This window comes from Dasypus novemcinctus, chromosome 3 (assembly GCF_030445035.2).
Source record: "Dasypus novemcinctus isolate mDasNov1 chromosome 3, mDasNov1.1.hap2, whole genome shotgun sequence".
NCBI lineage: Eukaryota > Metazoa > Chordata > Mammalia > Cingulata > Dasypodidae > Dasypus > Dasypus novemcinctus.
The window spans coordinates 131,618,358-131,639,012 of NC_080675.1; the positions used below are offsets into that span (position 1 = coordinate 131,618,358).

At 38.7% G+C, this 20,655-nt stretch overlaps 1 protein-coding gene across 1 annotated transcript in view; it reads right to left on the bottom strand.

The window, feature by feature from the left end:
* Positions 1-10,875, bottom strand: part of ALDH1A2 (aldehyde dehydrogenase 1 family member A2) — a 98,372-nt gene extending 87,497 nt beyond the window's left edge. Inside the window, exon 1 of the mRNA XM_023587219.3 lies at positions 10,420-10,875. Within this exon, the coding sequence (XP_023442987.1) occupies positions 10,420-10,536 (117 nt within the window). The 5' untranslated portion in view covers positions 10,537-10,875. The remainder of the gene's footprint in view (positions 1-10,419) is intronic.
* Positions 10,876-20,655: the final 9,780 nt, after the last annotated feature.

Below are 20,655 nucleotides of genomic sequence, written 5' to 3' on the forward strand. Positions count from 1 at the left end.
AGCAGAAGAGAGGCACAAGTGTGCAAAAAATTTTAAAAGTCGAAGGAAAAGGTGATTGAAGAGAGGTTTGACCCGGGGTAAGCAAATGAGAAAGAAACGTGTTCTTTCTAAAACCGAAGACTGAAAATCTGGCTTAAAGGAGACAATTTATAGCAGTTTTTAAAGAAAGGAGTTCTTTAAAAAAGGAATCCTTGGGGTGGGTGCACCCCAAATCCCACCACCCTCTGTCACCGAAACCATGTTAAAGGTTGGGTATTGCATGAATTTCTGGGGGCCACTCTTTGCTTCCCTTTTCTGCATCCCTACAAGGTGCACGTAATACAGGAATCTGATAATAGTTAAGCCTCAGTAAGAGATGACTGCTCATAAAAGGCAAGATGGAATGCATCTGCCCAACTCTTTCTGGCAAGTATCTCTCCCACATAAGTTAATATTGAAGTTACACAGTATGATGTACCCCCCTATGTGGGGAGAGGAAGCATTAGAAAGAACTTAAAATACCGCATGCAATGGCCTCATTCTCATGGCCACACAAATCTGAATAATCTAAACAAAGAAAAGCACCCTGAATGAAAGCAAACCAAGGAGCCAACAGGTGTTATTAAGGGCAGAGTGTGACTACCCGACCAGACAGAATCCAAAAAAACCCACAGTTCTTTATCATAGCCTAAAGAACCACCTCTAGCCAGAGGACTCATAAAGTGGTGAATTGTAGCAATGCTTTTTATGGGGAGGGAGGAGAGGGATTGAATGTGTACTCTGAGCTTTATGCCAAGTACAAAGTGTTGCTAATGGTAGCTACAGACTATACCAAGTGGAATTAAGTTTGGGATTTGCAGTCAGATGAACTGGGTTGGGATTATCCTGTAAAACACTCAGCAGAGCTTTAGGCTAAGAGTGCAAATTTTATTATCTTTGTTGTGGTGCTTGTTCTAGTTGTTAGGAGCAGAAGATGAAGAGGATTTTCTGAAGTCCTGGAGTTGCCATTTATTATTTAACTTGGAAAAATTATTTAAATTCAATACGCTTGATTTTTCTCAACTGCAACTATGAAAATATCCACATCATAGAGTTGTGACAAGGATTAAATGTAATCACATATGAAAAGTACTTCAGAAATTACTGTATTAATATATTAATGCTTAATTTAATTATTATATATTTTTTAGGATTATTAATTTTTTAAACCTTTATTCTGAAACACCTTCATACTTATAGTACAGTTTAATTTAATAATAAAAGCTGTGGCTATTAGTAGCTATTAATAATAATAAAATATAAGAAGTATTCATTCCATAAATATTTCCTAAGTATCTACACTGTTAGCAACTGAACTATATGCTTCAGAAATACCAAAATGAGTAAGTGTATATAATCTACTATAGTTTGGGAACAGGAAGGTATGCAGAAAAATCTAACAAAAGGCAAAAATCGGATAAATACAATTTAGGAGAGGCTCAAACAACATAGGAGTTCAGAGAATATAGGTTCATTCTCCAAAAATAAGTTTTTAAGGCAAACTCTTAGGTACTATATAAGTAATACAAACAAAAGAGCTAGATTCAGTTTTAAGGTTAGGGAATTTCACTTTTCACTAGCTTCTTTGCAATTGGAGGCACACAGGTGGATGAGAGTGTGTGCAAGAATCAAAACCATAGCAAAATTCAAACACAAAATGGAAAACACCAGCTTTGAGTTTACAATGAGCTAAAACATTAACAAAATATGAAAGTAAAGCTCTTTTCAAGACCGGTGGTAAGGAATAATTTAAATTCTCTACACTAACAAGATAAAGCACAATTCCGAATTAGTTATTTAAGAAAGTTATTTCTATTAGAAATTCTTTTTAAAATTTTACTCATTGTCACCTCTCCATTCTTCTCCACTCCTATAAACAAAGCACACATAGTGAAGAATTTATCTATTTGCCAGGGAAAGGCCTCTCAAGCATGAGTGGCGTACATGCATACTTGCAAGCATATGTATGTCTGTGTGTGTGAGAGAGAGGTGACAACAGTTGCTAACATTTGAGCATTTACTCTGTGCTAGATAATGTAAAAAAGGAAGTAAGGAAATAAGTCTCAACATGAAAAAGTTATAATAATTCAATTACCCCTGTTTTGAAAATTGGTCCTTAAAGGTAGTTTTATGGGATGCACTAATGTTTTCAGTTTAGGGAAACCAGTAGGTATTAAAATCATCTGTCAAGGTAGGGCTAGTTTCTGATATTATCCCATTATGAGAAGATCAGGCTTGGAGAAAAATACATGTTCTGAACCTCCTGATTTTATTCCAAGATTGTAGAGAATATAAATTTTTAAAAATTCTTTACACATGAACATTGTTTTACTTTCCTGTATGTTACATCATTTGTCCCTATAATGTATCTGTATCCTTACACATAAATAAATACCAATTCCAGGTAGATCAAGACACAAATACAAAAAGCAAAAATTTCAATATTAATAAACTTTAGGAGGCTATATAGGAGAATACCTTGAAAAACTTGGAGGAAGAATGAATTTCTCAAACAAGACACTAAAATCACTAAATATAAAGAAAAAATGGAAAAATTCACCTCCCTTTGCATTTAAAACTGTATGACAATTACACCAATTGGGGGAGAGGGAGAAAAAATGGCACAAGGGGGTGAAAAATATTTGCATCATATATAGCCCACAAAGAATTATTATCCCAAATATATAAAAATTGCTACAATTCTCTAAGAATATAAAACACAAACAGAAAAATAAGCAAGTATATACTAGCCAATTCACAGAAGAGGAAAGCCAAATGGCCAATAAACATACGAAAAGATACTCAATCTCACAAGAAATCAAGGAAATGCAAATTAAAAAAGCAATGAGATACCACTTCACACTCATCGCATTGGCAAAATTTAACATGTATGAGAACTTCAAGTAGAGGTGAGGACGTAAATAATGGGGACTCTCATATACTCCTGGGAAGGGTGTAAGCTATGTTGGACAATTTGGCAATCCCTAATTAGGTTGAAGATGCATATATCCTATGAACCAGCAATATTATTTCTAAGTACATATCCTAGACACTCTCTTACCCAGGTGTATAAGGAGATATGTTCAGGAATGTTCATGCCATGCTATTGTAAGCGCAAAATAATGGAAGTATCTTAAATGTCATTAGCGGAATAAAATTTAAAATTGTGATATATTCAAAGAAAAATGCAACAATATGGATGAATCTTGAGAATATAATGCTAAGCAAACAAAGCAAATTGCAGAAGGACATATGCAGTATGATAGTTTAAATTTTTAAAATTAACAAGAAAGGAATATCATATATTGTTTATGGATATGTATACACATGTATGGATACATACATATATGGGGAAGATATAAATGTCCCTGGAGAAAGAAGCAGGAGGGTGGGAGAGGAACTGAAAGGGTTCATAGGGACCTTCAATGTATGTTTTTTTACATCAGAGGCAAATATTACAAAATGTTAAGAACTAACAAATTTAGGTATAGGTACAAATGTACATTTCTTATGTTACTGTCTGGTGTTTTTCTGTATGATCAAAACATTTCATTTTTTAACTTGCCTGTCAAATATGTCCAACAATACAGGGTGTTGTTGATCTATGAATCCTCATAGTACTTGGCCTGTATTTACCATCTTCTACCATGCACCACAGTTACCTGTGAGCATGTCCTCACTCCCACCCCCATCCCATCCCCAAGTGGGAATCCTCTTCAGGGCAGAGAACACATCTATGTATCTTTTCATGTCAGACAGTGACTAACACAATACTTTGCACATAGGGGGCTCCAATAAATGTTAAATGAATGAACAAATGAATTCAGGGGAGCAAAAGAATAACTCTGGCTGCAGCTAGATCAAGGTGAATAACATGTGAGAAAATGTATAAAAAGATAATGTTTAATTATTTGAAAAGTTTTTCCTATCCTTTATAACCAATATTGAAAAGCATATTGGTACCAAATATACCCTAAATTCTTCCTAGAATTGTTTCCAGTTCACCTGGACAGCAGATTTTATCTTTCCAGAGATAAAATAAAGTGCTACTTTGGGCTTGCCAAAGGCCAGCTGGTAATGAGGAAAGAAATAGAGTAGATTACTTCTGGAAGTAAAAGAGTTCAACTAGAGTGAAAGAAAGGCCTCCTATAATAAAAATTAGAATGTTCACTTAGGCATTTTAATTTTCAAGCACATTCTACAGAGGTCAATAAACTCCCATGTTTAGCCCCAGGGAAGGGTTGTTGAGAGCCCAGCAAAAGGCTGGATGGTGAAATTACCCAATTTATTATTCCAACTGGAATTTTTCAAAGGCTGGAAGTATTTTCAAATCATGTTTCAAATAACAGAGACTGTGAATAAACGTAAAAATTTTTTTTTTTAATTTTTGAGGTACAAGTCAGGGATTGAACCTGGGACTTCATATGTGGGAAGCCGGTGCTCAACCATTGAGCCACACTGGCTCCCCTGAGTTGTTTTTTTTGTTTGTTTGTTTATTTATTTGTTTTTTTGCTTTTTTTTTTTTCAGGAAGCACAAGGCACCAAACCCATGCAGGCATTCAACTGCTTAAGCCATATCTACTCCCTGTGAATAAACTCTTCATAGTTAAGATTTCAAAGGTAAACCGTTTAAATTTAATTTCATCTTAAAGACAGACAAGCAAGCAGCAGAGAAATGCCAGAGTTAAATAAAAAAAAATAATAAAAGAAATTCTCAATTTGAATAATGTCATGTATCTGAAAGAGAAGAAATAAAATGGAGCTCAATGACATGTGTGAAAAGGCAACTAAAAATTAGCCAAGGCAACACTCTGGCAATCACTTCTTTGAGCATTCGATTTGGTGTTTATGGAGAATGAATGGCTTTGGAATGACCTGTCACAGGGAATAAAGATATTAAGTGACTTTTTGGTAATGAGTCCTTGGTATGGATACCTCTAAAGAGTTTCACTGGGTGAAAATCTGCCTGAGTGTAAGCAGGTAAGAATTCCATAGCTACTTGGAATATTAAACACTTATGAGTTGTTAAAATATGTAAACGATGTTCTGTTTATAAAACTTTATTGATCATACAATTCTGATCATCCTTAAAATGGGCCCCATTAATTTGGAAACACAAATATAATTATAATAACAATCTAAATATAATCATTACTTTTAAAGATAAAATGGAATTAGTATTGGCTGATTGTTCATTACATGCGACTTGCACACACTTTCTTATTTCACCCCTCATAACCCCATAAGATAGGACTATTATTTCCATTTTGACCAATGTGGAAACTGATACTCAGTGAAGAAACTCCTTGAAGGGAGACACCATACACACCTTATTCACTGTTAAATCCCCGGGACCTGGTACTACATAATGAATAAATGTTAACCGCCCACATAGCTAATAAGTACATGCCTGACCAGGATTTGAACAGTGACCTATTTTAACTTTAAAGCTTTTCTTTTTCTAAGCCAAGAGTTTGTACACTTAAAAATGTAGCCTATATGATCTCTGCTGCAGCTATTCAACTCTGCCCTTGTAGTACAAAAGCAGCCACAGACAATATAAAACTGCAAAGGTGCTAGCTGTATTCCAATAAAACTTTATTTACAAAACCAGGAAGACTAATTTGCCAATACATACAAGCCATCACTAAGATAACTTAAAGATAACAAAAATACACATCAGTATTTTTACTTTATTGTTCAACTTAGAAAGACTTGAGAGAACTGTGCTCATTGGGGTTTGGGACATTTATTGGTTTGGGCATGGTTTGATAATCGCCTTCCACTGATGCAGCAGAGAATTAACTATGCATGCCTGGCTTTTCTTGAGCCTGGATACAAAGAAGTCAGGCCTCACAGCACAGGCTCGTCAGTGAATCTTCTATCCTAGAATAGAAAAATTATTATTCATCATTTTATAGATGTGAAAGACAGGAGTGTACCAGTAAATGAAGAGTCCATATGTTAACATAAGGAAATATAGTAGAAAGCCTCAGGGCAGGACCCGTAGCATGATGAAAGTTCGAGCACTGTGATGAAGTTGTTTAGCTTCCTTGGATTAAATGGAGGTGATATAAACACCATAAAACCATTTTTAAAAAACGGCTGAGTTATGAAAAAGCATTTTTTAAAAACCTAAGGTCCTTTTATTTTGTAGGTTCACAATCTTTACTATACACTTATTGCTTATGCATGTTCATGTATGAATGACATACTTCAATAAAAAATTAAAAATTAAACAAACAAACAAAAAAACTAAGTTCTTCTATTAAAAGGCAGTTTGATTGTCAGTTTATGATAAAAACGGGCAATCCTGAGTTTGGGAAGTAACTAGGCCCACACCTATCTTTTAAGAATTGATTCCCGGGATAGAAAAGAATCTTGTTCCAAACCTAAGAAAAACTCCTAGAAACATAAAAAAATAGTCGTTTAAAAGGAGTAGCTCTCCTTAAGAAGGGTAGACCTGTTGGTATGCTCCATGTTTACAATGGAAACAACACAAAAAATAAAGGTTTAAGGTCTCTGAGAAAAAAAAGAAAGTACGTGCCGGAGGTTGCTGGGAAAGCAAAGCTTTGTGTTAACGAAAGCTCTACCAAAAATGTTAAAGCCAAGGCCAAGGTCTTCCTTATCAATTATTCCTATTTCTTCCTATTCTCTCTCCTATTTGCAAAGATTAAATAAGATGTATGTGAAAGTGCTAGGTAAACCATTCAGCCCTATTAAAAAATCTAAGTGGGGTTACGATTATTATCATTTTTGTTATTATTTCTTGGCTCTACTGAATTACCAAAGTGCTTATTGGCAGCCAGTTTTTGGCATCCAATCTTTCTCATAAGACCCTACGCGTCTAGAAGGCAAATTCTTTTACAGCCCAACCAATATAGTGTAAAGCACCGTGCTAGGGGCATGGCCACTCAAATATCCTTTGTAATGAATTAAAATTGATCCCAGGAAACAGTAGGTATTCACTAATAGTTTGTTAAATAAATGAATAAATGGTAGGCACCCAAAGCACATTAGTTCTTATTTTGCAGTTTTCTTTTAATCAGCAGTCACAAACTGTTCCATTTCTTCCTCTGTTCTAGCTTTCCACAATTTTGGGCACCGGAAGGAAGCATAACCCTTTGCATAACTCTTAGTAACAGACCTAAACTCTCACGGAAAACCTGATCAATAGAGAGACAGCACAGTGTTTGTGTGGGGGTTGTGGAGGCAGGAGTATGAGACTAGTAGAGCCAGTAGGGGTCACGGCAATGGAGAAGGTAGAGCTGGGAGAAAGACAGCAAGTTTCCAAAGATCTCCTGGGAATGTGGAAGTGATTCTACAGTCAGAGGCGTCAGTAAAGTGCTGGGCCTTGACTTTACCATATTTGTTCCTCTATAATATATTCAGCTATGCAAAATTCTAAAAACCAGAATGATAAAACACAATTCAGAAAACCTTTCATTATAAAAGCAATCAGAATCCTATACAAGGAGTACACATTCTCTTGAATCAAATTGATCCCTCATGACTTCATGTCAGACTAACCACTCTTTCTTGACTTAACAAAGCTTTTTACATATTCCTTGATAAGGAATCATTTTTAAAACATGGGAGTCTAGCTTGTTGTATAATTGAGTTATGAAATAAAATACAAACATATGAATTTTATATTAACAAAACACAGACAAATGAAAAAAACCAGAACATATTTCAAAGCTGGCATTGCCATCAATTATAAGCCTAAAAGAGATACTGAAATTTCAGAGAGATAACCTTACTTTAAAAATTGAATGCAGTCATCTGAAATCAATACAAAACCATGAGGTATGCCCCTTGAGCATCCGTGGGGACTGACCTTTAAATTTGGAGGATTCTCACTGGACCGTTGGCAGGGAAAGGCAGTATTAACTTTTACTTCTGATGATCTCTCCATTTCCCTTTTATATGTGAAACTCTTTCAGAAGAGGAAGGAGAATGGTGAAAAAAATACAAGTGCAAAGTATTTTAAATGCACACTTTTTGAAATTCCCAATTCTCCTAGTCTGATCATCTGTTTGTAAGAAATGAATCGATGTTGGTCCTCAAAGACAGAAAAACCAGATTGCGGTATCCGTCAGTGAAGATGTACTTGCTTAGTAAGACAAAAAATGATTCATTAAAGATCCATTTTTGTCTGTCTTTTAGTTCGTTTTCTCATGCAAATTTTGCATTCAATTCATACATGTTTTTCAGCAGGCCCTAAAGAGGAGCAATAATTTTTTTAGCCATCACCCTTTTTAAAATTCCTAATAATATGGTATCATTGTTGTAAAAGACTAGCTGCCCATTCTATCTTGTTCATTCTTCTGTTTGAAATTGCTAAATGTCCCTCACTTCTGAACATGAATGAATTTTTAAAAACTCTCCATTAATCTTATTTTCCTTTTAAGAAAAAATTATTATCCATTATCCCCAGCTATGAAAAGAGCAGCTTCTGTTCTGCATGTTAAAAAACTGCTTGTCCGTGATGCTAGTCTCTGAAAATATAAGACTCAATAAAGAGCTGAGGAGGAAAGCTGCTAGGAATGTTCTCAGACACATGATTTTGAAAGTTTCTGTGGAAAGAACTCGCCCCTAGATTAGTGTTACTCAGTGTTTATGAGGGTTGTTTGTCAAGTCAAAAAAATAAGGTGCCTCCTCCCTACAAATTAAAGAATCAGGTTACAATCCATTATTTCATTTCTGATTGTTTTTCTTTGTAATAAGGGGGAAAGTGGATACCGGATAAAAGTCTTTCCCGAGCTCTACATTAAAGGTTCCAATTAGCTATAAATCAGTTGTCTTTCCTACTGGGGAGAACAAGAGAAAAAAGAGAGGGGAAGTCAGAAAGAAAGAGAATTGGAGTTTCCAGATTAAATTCCAAGAAAGGTGCCTACTGCATACCTAAAACTTTTCTTGGGTCAGTTTAGAAATTCGATCAAAAGTTAAGACTAAAATCAAGCATTCCCAAACGTGAGGGTCAGGTCCTCTCTCACTTGTAGATTTTACATCTTAAGAAGTTTAAAGAGTGCCTGAAGAGGTTAGGGACCTTCATAAAACAAAACTTTTATGCTGCATGCCTTCCTTCCCAGCTTGTGCCTAAAACCCAGAGATTTGTGACACATTGGCACTATTGTTATGCAAACAGTGCCTAAACGGCTATAACCATTAATGGCCCCTCATTAAAATGGCTTTCAAAAATTTGTCACGCCATATAAAAAAACTAACAGGTACATCAAATCCATCTAAATCAACACTCAAAATATGAATCACCCTTATTTGTACCCTACACTCAATGCAAGGGAAATTTCAATACTCTGATGCCATTTCTTGTATTTCTCTTTCAACAATTAAGCTAGAGCCACATAATTTACTTCTCTACAAAATTTACCTTATCACATAACAAAAATGCTGGAAAACAACTTTACCACATTGTGTGCGCGGGTATGTGTTTAAGTTGATCAGGAGAAGTTTGAGACAGAAGTCTACTGAAAGGAGAAAAATCAAACAAGAGGACGGTAAAATGAAGTTGAAGAAACGTGGTTTTAAATCCCAAATATTTTCCTCTCTAAAATGCTACGACGTTATAAGCCTCCCATGCGTGTAACAATTTTGTTCTATGTCGAATACGTGGAAAGAAAGATAATTCAATTTACGTTAGGTAGCGAGCGCATGTTCTTTTTTAGGTGGTACAACAATTATTTGCTTGTTGTCAAGCAAGATGTCAGAGTTCGTTATAAAACAATTTTTCTCAACCCAAAGCCTTTAATTTGCAAAAATTTAAAGCCTTTTCGAGTTTTCCACGAGGAAAAAAACCACTGCCTACCAAATTCACATGTAATGGTGACAGAGGATCTACTATAATTATTAGCCAGGCTTTCCTGAAGTTTGTCAAGCAGCCGGAGCACCGTGTGTCTTGGCCATTTCCCGGGGGACACCCTCGGGGCCCTCCGAGGACCTCCTCCGGGAGGAGCAGCCGAGCGGCCCCTGAAGGTCGAGGACCGAAAAGGAGAGACGCCCGAGGCTGCGGGGCCAACCCAGCCGAGGTAACCCCTTCTCCGTCTGAGGAGTCAGGCAGCTCCGACGCCTTCCCCGCAGCAGTCAGGACCCAGAGAAACCGACCAGAAACCACAGCAGACGGGGTTTGGGGAAGAGCCGTTGACAGCCACCTCTCAGCGCTGCGCTTCGGGATGGCGGAGTCCCCGAGGCTTCCAGGCCCCGGGCGGGACTCAACAGCCCCATCCCGAATTCGGGCAGGGCGTCTCTCTGCTGCGTGAGGAGGACCAGCTGGCCCCGGGGACCGCGTCGCGTCGCCCTCGCCCCCTAAAAAAAGAGCATGGAGAGCAAAGAAGGTTCTGGAAAGTCTCCGTGGACGGCGGGTGCTCGCCGGCCGCTTACCTTGGTGTACTTGATTTCGAGGTTGGGCGTGGGCGATGGCAAGAGGTGCAGGGACGCCATGAGGGCTGCGGGGTCGGCCTTCACCCCGCCGGGCATCTCGATCTTACTGGAAGTCATGGAGGCGGGCTGAGGTCTCGCTCGCCCGCGTCGTGGGGGCTCTGCGGGTTGTGCGCGCGGTTCGCGGGCCGGGGGCGCGCTCGCCTGTATATAGGCAGGTGTCAAGCTGGGGCTCTTCTTATTGGACGTGAGGGCCGAGGCGCGGGGGGCTGGTCCATCCTGGCTGGGACGCCCGGGCGCAGCCCCGATTTACATAAAGTCGGCGGTCCGCGCCACGCCGCCCGGACGCTCGGCGCCCACGGTCAAGTCCGCCCCGCGTCCGGGGTCCACCCGGCTCTGCTCACGTCCGCGCCGCCGCTCGCCGACGGTGGGGCGGGAACCTGTGGCGCGGGAAGTCTCAGTCCCCGTCATCGCCTCGAGCTCGTCAGCGCCCGGCGGGGAGGTGCACCTTGACCGAAATCGGGCGGGGATCGGGGCCCCCGGCGGAGGAGCGGGCCGGGGCTGGCGAGGGGCCTCGGCGACCGGCGCTAACTCGCAGAGGTCCCCTCTTCCGCCGGGGGCCTGGGTGCAGGGAGCGGGTCGCGCCTGTGGCCGTGGGAGAAGTCCCGGGCGCCAAGACGGACCAGCCAAGCATGGGGCGGGGATCACTGCAGCGGGACGCGGAGATGTCCTCTCAACCCCGGGGTTGGCTGAACCCGGGCTCCCCTTCTCTCCTGGGGACCCGTGAGACGCCCTCCCACTCCTCTCCGGGCAGGGGTGCCGGGCTCTCCTTAGTGATCCCTTCGGGCCCCGCACACACCTACAGCCCACTCCTTCCAAAGAGGCCCAAGGGCCCGGGAGTCAGGGATTCGGAGAGGGGTAGTGATGGGTGCGAGTCCCGAGCCCCACATTCGGAATGAAGATCCCCGCAAGCCGGTAGACGCGGCGAGGCCCTCGCCCGGCTTCTCCTGCCCAACTGCTGCCCTCTGCCGGCCGGGACAGCTGCGGGCGGTCTAGGTTGCAGACGGTGGATAGGGGTCTTGGTCCCCATCTTCTTGTTCCTGAGTTCCATGTTTCATTAATCCCTTTCGCCTTCTCGGATCCCTCCTTCCTGCCCTCTCCCTAACTCCTCCCAAACACACACACGCTTGTTAGGCATTTCTGTTATTACCGCTAACATCTATCATGCCTCCAGACCTTGGGTTCAATTAACCGCCTCTAAAGGAGTTGAGATTCCATCTCTTCGCTCCCCTAATCTAAGTGCTTCCGTAACTCCAACAGGCCTTGCTTCTAGTGTTTGGGTCCCTAGAGGTCAGTGTGTGGGTGGCACTTCAAGAATCCAGAGATCCCCACCCCAGAGTGGGCTTGGGCGCCTTGAGCTAGATGGGGTGGGGGTGGGGCTCATGAAAAGAACTTAGAAGCCCCTTCCTCTCCTCACTCCTAGTGTAAGCCTGGTACCCATTGATAAACTGTTTCTCCTCTGTTTATCCATGGAAAAACTATCATTGTGAAGGGCCTACCAAGCAATTTCAGCTTCCTTGATTCTCAAATGCTATTTCAGAGTTCCTAGAATCCTGTTTCCTTGGGCATTAAGTGTCAAACAGAAAAGACCTTGCCTTAGCTGCTCTCAATAACAAAGACTACCTAATGCCCTGTGCTTGGGTGCTAAACGGTGGTAGGAACTGATAAAGGCTTCATTTTAGTACTAGGTTTCTAGAATAAGTCGGAGTCTCTCAGAACCCACAGTGTCTGCCAGAGGTTATCTAAGCAAATTGTTTTCATGGAGGAGATACAAACCTTAGCTTAGGCAGTTGAGGGATCTGTATTCACAGGGCATCTCTATGGCCAGGGAATCCTGGCTAACTGTATGTTTATAAGATACACTTTTATTAAAGCCTTAGAGGGCTAGATCCATGTGTGATATATTTGAAAAATTAAAAAGTAAGGTCTGGGTTTTTGTTGTTTTTGGGGAGTGGAGAGAGAAAAAATACTGTTAGGGAAAGGAGTGGTGGCCATGGGACAATTCTGAAAACATATTTTAAGCACCATTCAATGCAAGGCACGATTCTAGAGGCTGGGTTACAAACAAGAACAGTCATTGCTTTCAGTGAGCTCACAGCCCTTCCCTCCAGATAGGTAGAAAACTATGAGAGGCTGCATGGAGAAGTTACAAAAGAGCAATCAACACTATGATCTGGGTGCTCCACCAAAGAGGAGACCAATTCTTTGGAGCAGTGGACATTTGAACTGGGCCTTAGAGAAGAAGTGAGGTTTCAACAAGAGAGAGAAAAATGGGATAGGCAGAAGGGTCGACAAGAGCAAGACACAGAGCTTTATGGGGGGGGGGGGGGGTGAGTATCAGCTGTGGCTGGAGGACCAGGAGATGAAGTTGTGAAGGCAGTTGGCCTGAGGTTGTAAGGAACTGAAATACTTTAGGCACGGAGAAGCCCTTACAAGGTTCTCACGGAGAGAAAAGAGAAACTGGCATAAATTGAACTTATAAATGAGCATTGTCAGGAAAGACTCACAGACTAGAAGCCATTGGTTTATATTATTTTTAAAGCATAAGAAGGGGTTTTTCGCCCTTGAGCCAACTTGCTTGCCAACTCCAATTCCATCACCCCTTGGGAAGGAACGAATTGAATCCAAGAATGATGGTGTTATCAGCATTTGTTACATAGCGAGGTAGAGCAAATAGATTCCCTTCTACTCCAGGCAGGAAAGGTAGTATCAGTTGGTTTCTTCTCATAAACATTTATAGTAAGGTGACAGATGACAGGCCATTTGAATTATACTCCATTGGCTTTGTCATGTAAGACTTACTCCCCAATTAGATAGTAATGTGATCAGACCAAGGACTGTGGCTTCTATTTCTCCAGTGCCTTCAGTTTCATAGACAGCATGGAGCACATAGTAATAACTATCTAATAAGAATTATTATTGGCTGATTTGAGCAAAAGAGTAAACATGTTCCCTATGACACTGTTGACTACTTCTACACTCTCTAGTTAAAGAGCATTTTCTCTTCCTGATCTTAGGTTTTGTTTTGCTTTTCCTCATCTTTTACTATAAACTTCTGATTTGTAGAATCTAAGACCTTTTTTTCTTCATGTCATCGTCCCCTGAGGGAAAAAAACTCCCTATCTTCAACTCATGATTGCCGCCATCTCTTGCCAAACTCTTTAATTCAAGGTGGGCACAATAATTTAGCAGAAAAGAAGAGTAAATATAACTACTTCTACAGTGCATATCTTCTTGATTCCTGTTTGTAGGACTTACTCAACTCTTACTTTCTTGGACTGTCAAACTCTTCTCACATTCTTAGTCTTCTCTTTCTTCTTTTATTATCTTTTAAAAATTATTTTCTTATTTACTACATAGATTTCACAGTGGTAAGATAGTGTTTGACAAAGCTATCTTCAGATTTCAAACATTTTAAATTTCATTCTTTTCCAGTGGCTTAGATAAGAAATGTTTTTTTCCCTAACCTTATATTGCTTCCTTCTCTCACCCTCCCCCATCTGTAATTATTTATTGTTTAGGATACATGTTTAACACCCCTCTACCCCCCTGCACAAGGGAATGTAAGCTATAGCATGCTTTGTTTATTTCCTTGTGAAAACAGTTTATTAGGCCTGGTGGAGCCAATATCCTGCAGTTGCAGAGGAGAAAAATAAATTCTTGCCTCTTATTTCCTCACCTCAATAATAGAATGCAAAGTTGCAATGTTAAGGCATCAGCTTTATGTGACCTTGAACTTTAAGGTATGAAACCATAAAAAATTAGGCTTCTTTTTAGTTTGCAATTAAGGGAGGGAGCAGTATTTGCTAAATTGAAAATCATTGAGGGAAACTGAATGGAGCACAAAGATTCCCCTTTCAATGAAGGTACACTTTTGGTTTTGATAATAACTGAACATACAGCTTAAACTTGAAGCTCTGATGTTCAGGGACTATTTCAGCCTCAGGTGGCCCTACTTAAGTGTCATCCTGTCCCCATGATAACCATGATGACAGCCCACCTTTTCTACCAGACACGCTGCATTTTAATTTATCTGTAAAAATAAATCACACATTATAGCATTTTCCTTTTCTGGGTTAATTGAATCAGTTCCTTAAATGTCTCTAAGTCTAATGATTTGAAAGAGGCACATTGTTTGAAATATTTAAAAAATTAGGGCCCTTAGGTTGTGTGCAGAATGATCTCAGTCCTTATTTCAGATATAAGTGTTTCCTAATGATCTCATTCATCTCAAAGGGGATATGCTCAGCCACTTTATTTGAAATGTTTCCTGAAAACTCTTAACAAGAAAGCTTAATGCAAGGTATATTTATAGAGAAATGGTATTTAATTTATTAACAAAAGCTTATAAAGAGCTTTACATATTTTTACCCAGAAACATTAATTATTTTGGACCCATGTAAAACCTCTATAACATAAATTTGCTTGTATTTTTAATTTAATGTGAATATTGACTTTTTATTTGAAAAACAAATGCTCATTTAATTATCTTTTTCCTTCTCTACATTCAGAAGAATGAAGGTGAGATTGTGGCATTTATTAACAATGAAAATTCTCTACATATTCTGTTCCTGGTCCCCTGATGTGGCCTCTGGTCAAGATAGCCTATGGCAGGGGATATTTGTGGTTGCATAGAGTAGAGTCTAATTGGCTGTGACTCCAAAAATCATGTTTTTATACAAACACAATTCTTTTCCTTTTTACGTATAAACTTCACTTTTTTTGAGACCCCAGGAGACTTAATTTAAAGGTAGAAACTAGATTTGTCTTTGTTGTGAATCCTGTTTCCACCTCATATATGTTTAAGAGGCTTCAAAACTGGGTGCAGAGATGAGTTCAGTGCTTTATCACCAATCACACTTAATAGACATAGGAAAAAATGAAAATTCCAGCTACTCAGTATTTTCTGGAGTGCCAGAGGAAAAAGGCATTAGCTCCCTCTGCAGTTGATGATGTGTATGTGCAGGTGAATTTTGTCATTTAAAAATTGAATTAATATATATTATCTGATACTGGTGAGAACTCCTTGCGGAAGATGTTACAATTATAATTTAAATTTGTTTGGGAGGAAAAATCTCAGATGCAAACATATTTTAGACTGCAGATAGTTTAGAAGAGGGACTTTTTTTAAAAAAAGCAAATTTTTTGACTTTTGGGTCAGGAGCAATAGTGTTCATTAACCAAATTTGAGGTAGAAAGTGTGGTACTTAGAACACTGCAGTCCTGCTCAAACAGTGTTCAGAGCATGCGATATCCCAGCAAGTCACATTGGCGTATCTCAGAATGGGGGCAACCATTTTACTAATGGTAATAGGCAAACTCCAGGATTTACTTAATTTTTTCCCCAGATAGGTGCTAGGCGGGAGCTATATTACGTTTCCTTTTTTTCTACTTCCATGTTCCTTAGTTTATATTTTTCTTTTTACTTTTACTATGCTACACATAACCTAACCATTGTTATTCACTTAAGACTATCCCATTCCTAAGCATAAGCTTCCTCCCTAAATCCTCCTGCTCTTATACTACTTTTCAATCCAGAGGGCCTTTGGTATAAAGAATTCTCACATGAATTTGGGTGATATTTGAAACAGGAATCCATATTCATATTCACTAGACAACGAGGCTAAATGGTCAGTTTCCCTCTTTTACATGCTGCAATGAGCTGCTGAAAAGATAAAGAACACTTAGTATGTCTTGACAACAGAAAGGGAATGTCAGACTCCTTCTTAACTACACAGTTCACTTTGTGAAAGGCACATCCCAGAAATGGAAAACACTCAGAGCCAGATATCCGCTGCTTCTTGACTGCTGCTGCCAAACCTGTATTTTTTTTCTCTCTTTCTCAACCAGATGAATTCAGTTCAGCAATATATTTGTTGACCACACATTATGTGCCAAGCATTGATGTAGAGTCTATGAAAAAATACACAAAAAATGTGTGGCATTATCCTACCCCAAATTCTCAGTGAGGTTGGGATGACAGTAACTGCATGCGTGAAACTATTCAAGGACCATGTGAGATGAGATAGGAAAGAAGTTAGAATATCCAGTGCAGACTGAGTATGTGAGGACCTCAGGGGGAAGCGGACATGGCTCAACTGATAGAGTGTCCGCCTACCATATAGAGGGCTCCGGGTTCGAAACCTAGGGCCTCCTGACCCGTGTGGTAAGTTGGTCCACACACAGTGCTGCTGCACGCAAGGAGTACCAAGTCATGCAGGGGTGCCCCATGCGCAAGGAGTGCACCTTGCAAGGAGAGTCACTCCACGCAATAAAAGCGCAGCCCACCCAGGGGTGGCACAACACACACACAGAGCTGACGCAGCAAGATGATGCAAGAAAAAAAGAGATGCAGTTTCCCGGTACCTCCCGACAATGCAAGCAGATGCAGAAGAACACACAGCGAATGGACAGAGAGCAGACAACGGTGGGGAAGGGGAGAGAAATAAATAAAATAAAAATCTTGGGGAAAAAAGGGACCTCAGGAAGAGATAACCCATTCACAAATAATTTTGTTGGGGCCTTCCATGGCCTTTATACTCTGCTTGGTGCTATAAGGGACACAAGATGCAAGAGATAAAGGTAACATTTTCCAAAACATGGCCCAACAAAGAACTCCATTGCCACTTTTTAGTGTTCCCAGCATGTTAACTATTTGCGACATTGAAATTTCTAAAATCAAGTGCTCATTTAGGGAGCTTTTAAAAATACGGATGCCTGGCCCCACCTCCAGAGATGCCAGTGAGTCTAAGGTGGGGCTCAGGGCACTGACAGTTTCAACAAAGCTTCCAGGTGCCTGTAAGGAAGCCTAGTTTGAGAACCACTGATTCCTCACAGGAGGTTAACACTGTGGGGTTACCCAATCACTCTCCAACCTCTGGATTAGAAAAGTGAATGCCAGGCCTTCCCACTTTGTAGTACTCTTTGATTTGCTATTTTTAATTTACTATTTGAAAAACACATGAAGCCTCAAATAGACTGACCTTTCTGCTAATGTATTTCACCTAAATTAACAGAAGCAATTAACTAATTCATATTGGAATTGCGCACTTTCCAGTTCACATTTATCAAGGCTTAAATGCTTGATCTGGTGTTGCAGTTTAAATTTTTTATTATTACCCTTTAAATCTGAAGAAATGTCTTACATCTAATTAGGCAATCTTACATATTCAATTAACAGATTCATTATGGGTTAATGAATATGGAGACAGCACTTGGGCAATAGCTGCTTGCTAGTTGAAAGGAGTCAAACTTTTCTGCTATGAAAAAGGAAGAGTCTGTTCTATAACTGAAACAGCTTGAACTTTCAGTTTTAACATTTCTGTGTATAGTAATGCTTTTAAGGAACTTTATGGGCCTGCTAATATAGAAAAGACAATTTGTTGTCCAAAGATAGCTGCCTTTCCAGAGAATTGCAAAAAGAAATACACATTCCAAAGACATTTTTTAAAATAAAACTGTACAGGTCTAGATTGTCATTTCAAAGGATTGTGATTTTGTGACCTGAGTTTTTCATACTAATGCTTAAGAAAATAAATTCAATGAGAAAATTAATACTACAAATTAAATTAAATCTTTAATTTACTACAATATACTTTAGGATTGTTCCAAATTCATGTGGTTTTATAGATTTAAAGATATATCCTGAAGTTATTTTGGGATTTGGATCTTTGAGTAAAGTCAGTTATATTTGAAATATAGATAGTATGGAAGATCTAAAATGAATTCCACAATTTTTTCTAGGTATTAAAATTCTGGCTTTTTATTTCACTACTATGAAGAAGTGGTCATTTTTAATATCTATGTAAAAGCTACCAATTTCAGGTTATGTGAGAGGGCCAGAGTTCACTTGAAAAACTATTTTTACATGTGGCAAGACTGTGAGGAAAAAGGCCAGAAATCATTTCCAAAGCATGTGATAGCTTCTGCATCAAAGCATGAGGTGAACAAGTGACTTTGGGCCAATATCTGCAGTACAGTGGTAAGAGTATTTTAGGACATGTGCCGCCTACTCTATTTATGCACTGAAAGCTTTTTCTTTCTTTTCCCATTTTATATCCCTACAGTCAAGCTGACACTTGTATTATTAAGAGATTGCATTTCTTACCTGGAATTATTTGGGTGCAAACGCCCTCTATCCTTGCAAGAGTGTCAAGTGCACATTTATCAAATATCCAAAAAATGTACAGTAAATGTTCATTTGTTTGATATTGATGACTTCTTATGTTCCTAGCACTGAGCTGCACTCCTTCAAGAATATTATGCAATATCAAGCAATTTACAGTACTCATAAATTTGTATATTTGTAATACATAACATGTATTAAGTGTGATACTAGTTCTTTACGTTGGCAACTAAATGGACACTAAACTCTAGAATTGCTAATAGTTTTATTTTCATAAAATATTTTATAAAATATAATTCTATTTTGTCTAAATAGCCTTATTTAAATAAGCTGTTTATCTATTTTAAAAAGCAAATAAACAGCTTATTTAAATAAGGCTATTTAAACATTTGATGCTCATTAATTTTAATTTCTAGTTTGCCTTTTAATTTTAATAGAAGACTTTAAATATAAAAAAATTGTTCATTCTCTTTCTGCCACCTTGGAGCCTATGGAGGCCTGCTGGGAGCAGGACTTCTGAAATAGCAAATGTGTCTGGAAGGCTGTGGTCCACAGCTACTTTTGCTGGCTATACACAGGGGCTCTGGAACCACAGGGAGCACACAGTCCACCTTAAAATCGAAGGCATTTATCCCTGAGATGAAACTGAATTCTGTTTGGACAAGAGATGTGCTTTGGTGTGCAAAGCAAAGAACAACACAGTGGTTCCTGGAGGCCAGTCTAACAAACCAGAGTCATATGGGGATAGGTAACTCGTGCCCATGGAAATAGTGACATGGTTTGTGCTAAATTATGAAGCAATCTTCGTACTACGGCCATTGGACACCGAATCTGTGTGATGCTGAACCCCTCAAGAATTTAAACTTACTGGAAAGTAAATAAATAAAATTGTGGGAAAAAAATTAAAAGATAACTTTGAAAACATCTATGAGAAATAATGTTTCTGTTTTTAATTTATATCCTGATAGAAATATATTCAGATTTATATACTTTGAATATAAGAATTAGAAATTTTGATGAAATAAATACAAAAACTACATTTTATGACATGAATATATGATTATGAATCAGGTGTGTCTTTATTTTATCATCACCTAAACAATGCTAGGGCATTAACAGAACACTAAACATGTACAATGATAACTAAACCCAGTAGTTTTGATATTTTGCTTAATATTTAGTAAAATAAAATGTGTAGCTTTACATTTAAAAAATTTATCATCATGAAGGTATTTTTGTCAATGTAGGAGAACAGAACATTATATTTAACGATTTATATGATTGATTAAAATTGTAAAATATTAATATTTAGATGTATAATGTTTGGACCTCCATTTGTACTCTTTTCCTGGGCTCTCCAAATGTTAAGTGTAGGTTCAGATAGAGGAATTTCCTTTCCCAGTGGGGTCAAGTGATTGATGTTTCTGTGTCCTGATTCCACATGATTTCTCAGAGACATTCAGTTTGCACTGCTGCTTCTTGTTGACTGTCCTATACTAATCTTACTGTATGTTTTCTAAAGTTTTATCTGAAAAGGCACACCAAGTAGTTCCTGAAACATTTTTTAAAGTTTGAATTCAATACATTAGTTGGGTCTTCATTTTTAAGTAGTTTTCATGTATTTTCATTTATCTTTAATAGGTTATTAATATTGTTGGCTCTATCTCTTCATAACATTTGGTTTATTTTATTTCAATAAAGGACAGTGGGTTATGAATTAGAAACTCTAATTCTACTTTTGATTATAGTCTAACCCAACTGTGTTGAGCCACCTGAAAAAAAATGTCCTCTACTTTCTGCAATAGAAAATGTCAGTGTATTCTGAGTACATCCCCATGAGAAGGTGCCAAAACCTATATTAGGATCTCCACTTTATTATCATTTTTAACTACAAAAGGAAAATTCCAACCCTATGTTGCAAAGCTATCTTAAAAGGTTGTGGAATCAAGAATTAGGACAAGAATTAGTTGAGCTAAACAAGGTATGGTATGAGTGAGATATGATCATTACATTAAAATTTTCTTCAAAATCTGACAAAACAGGGAAGTGGATGT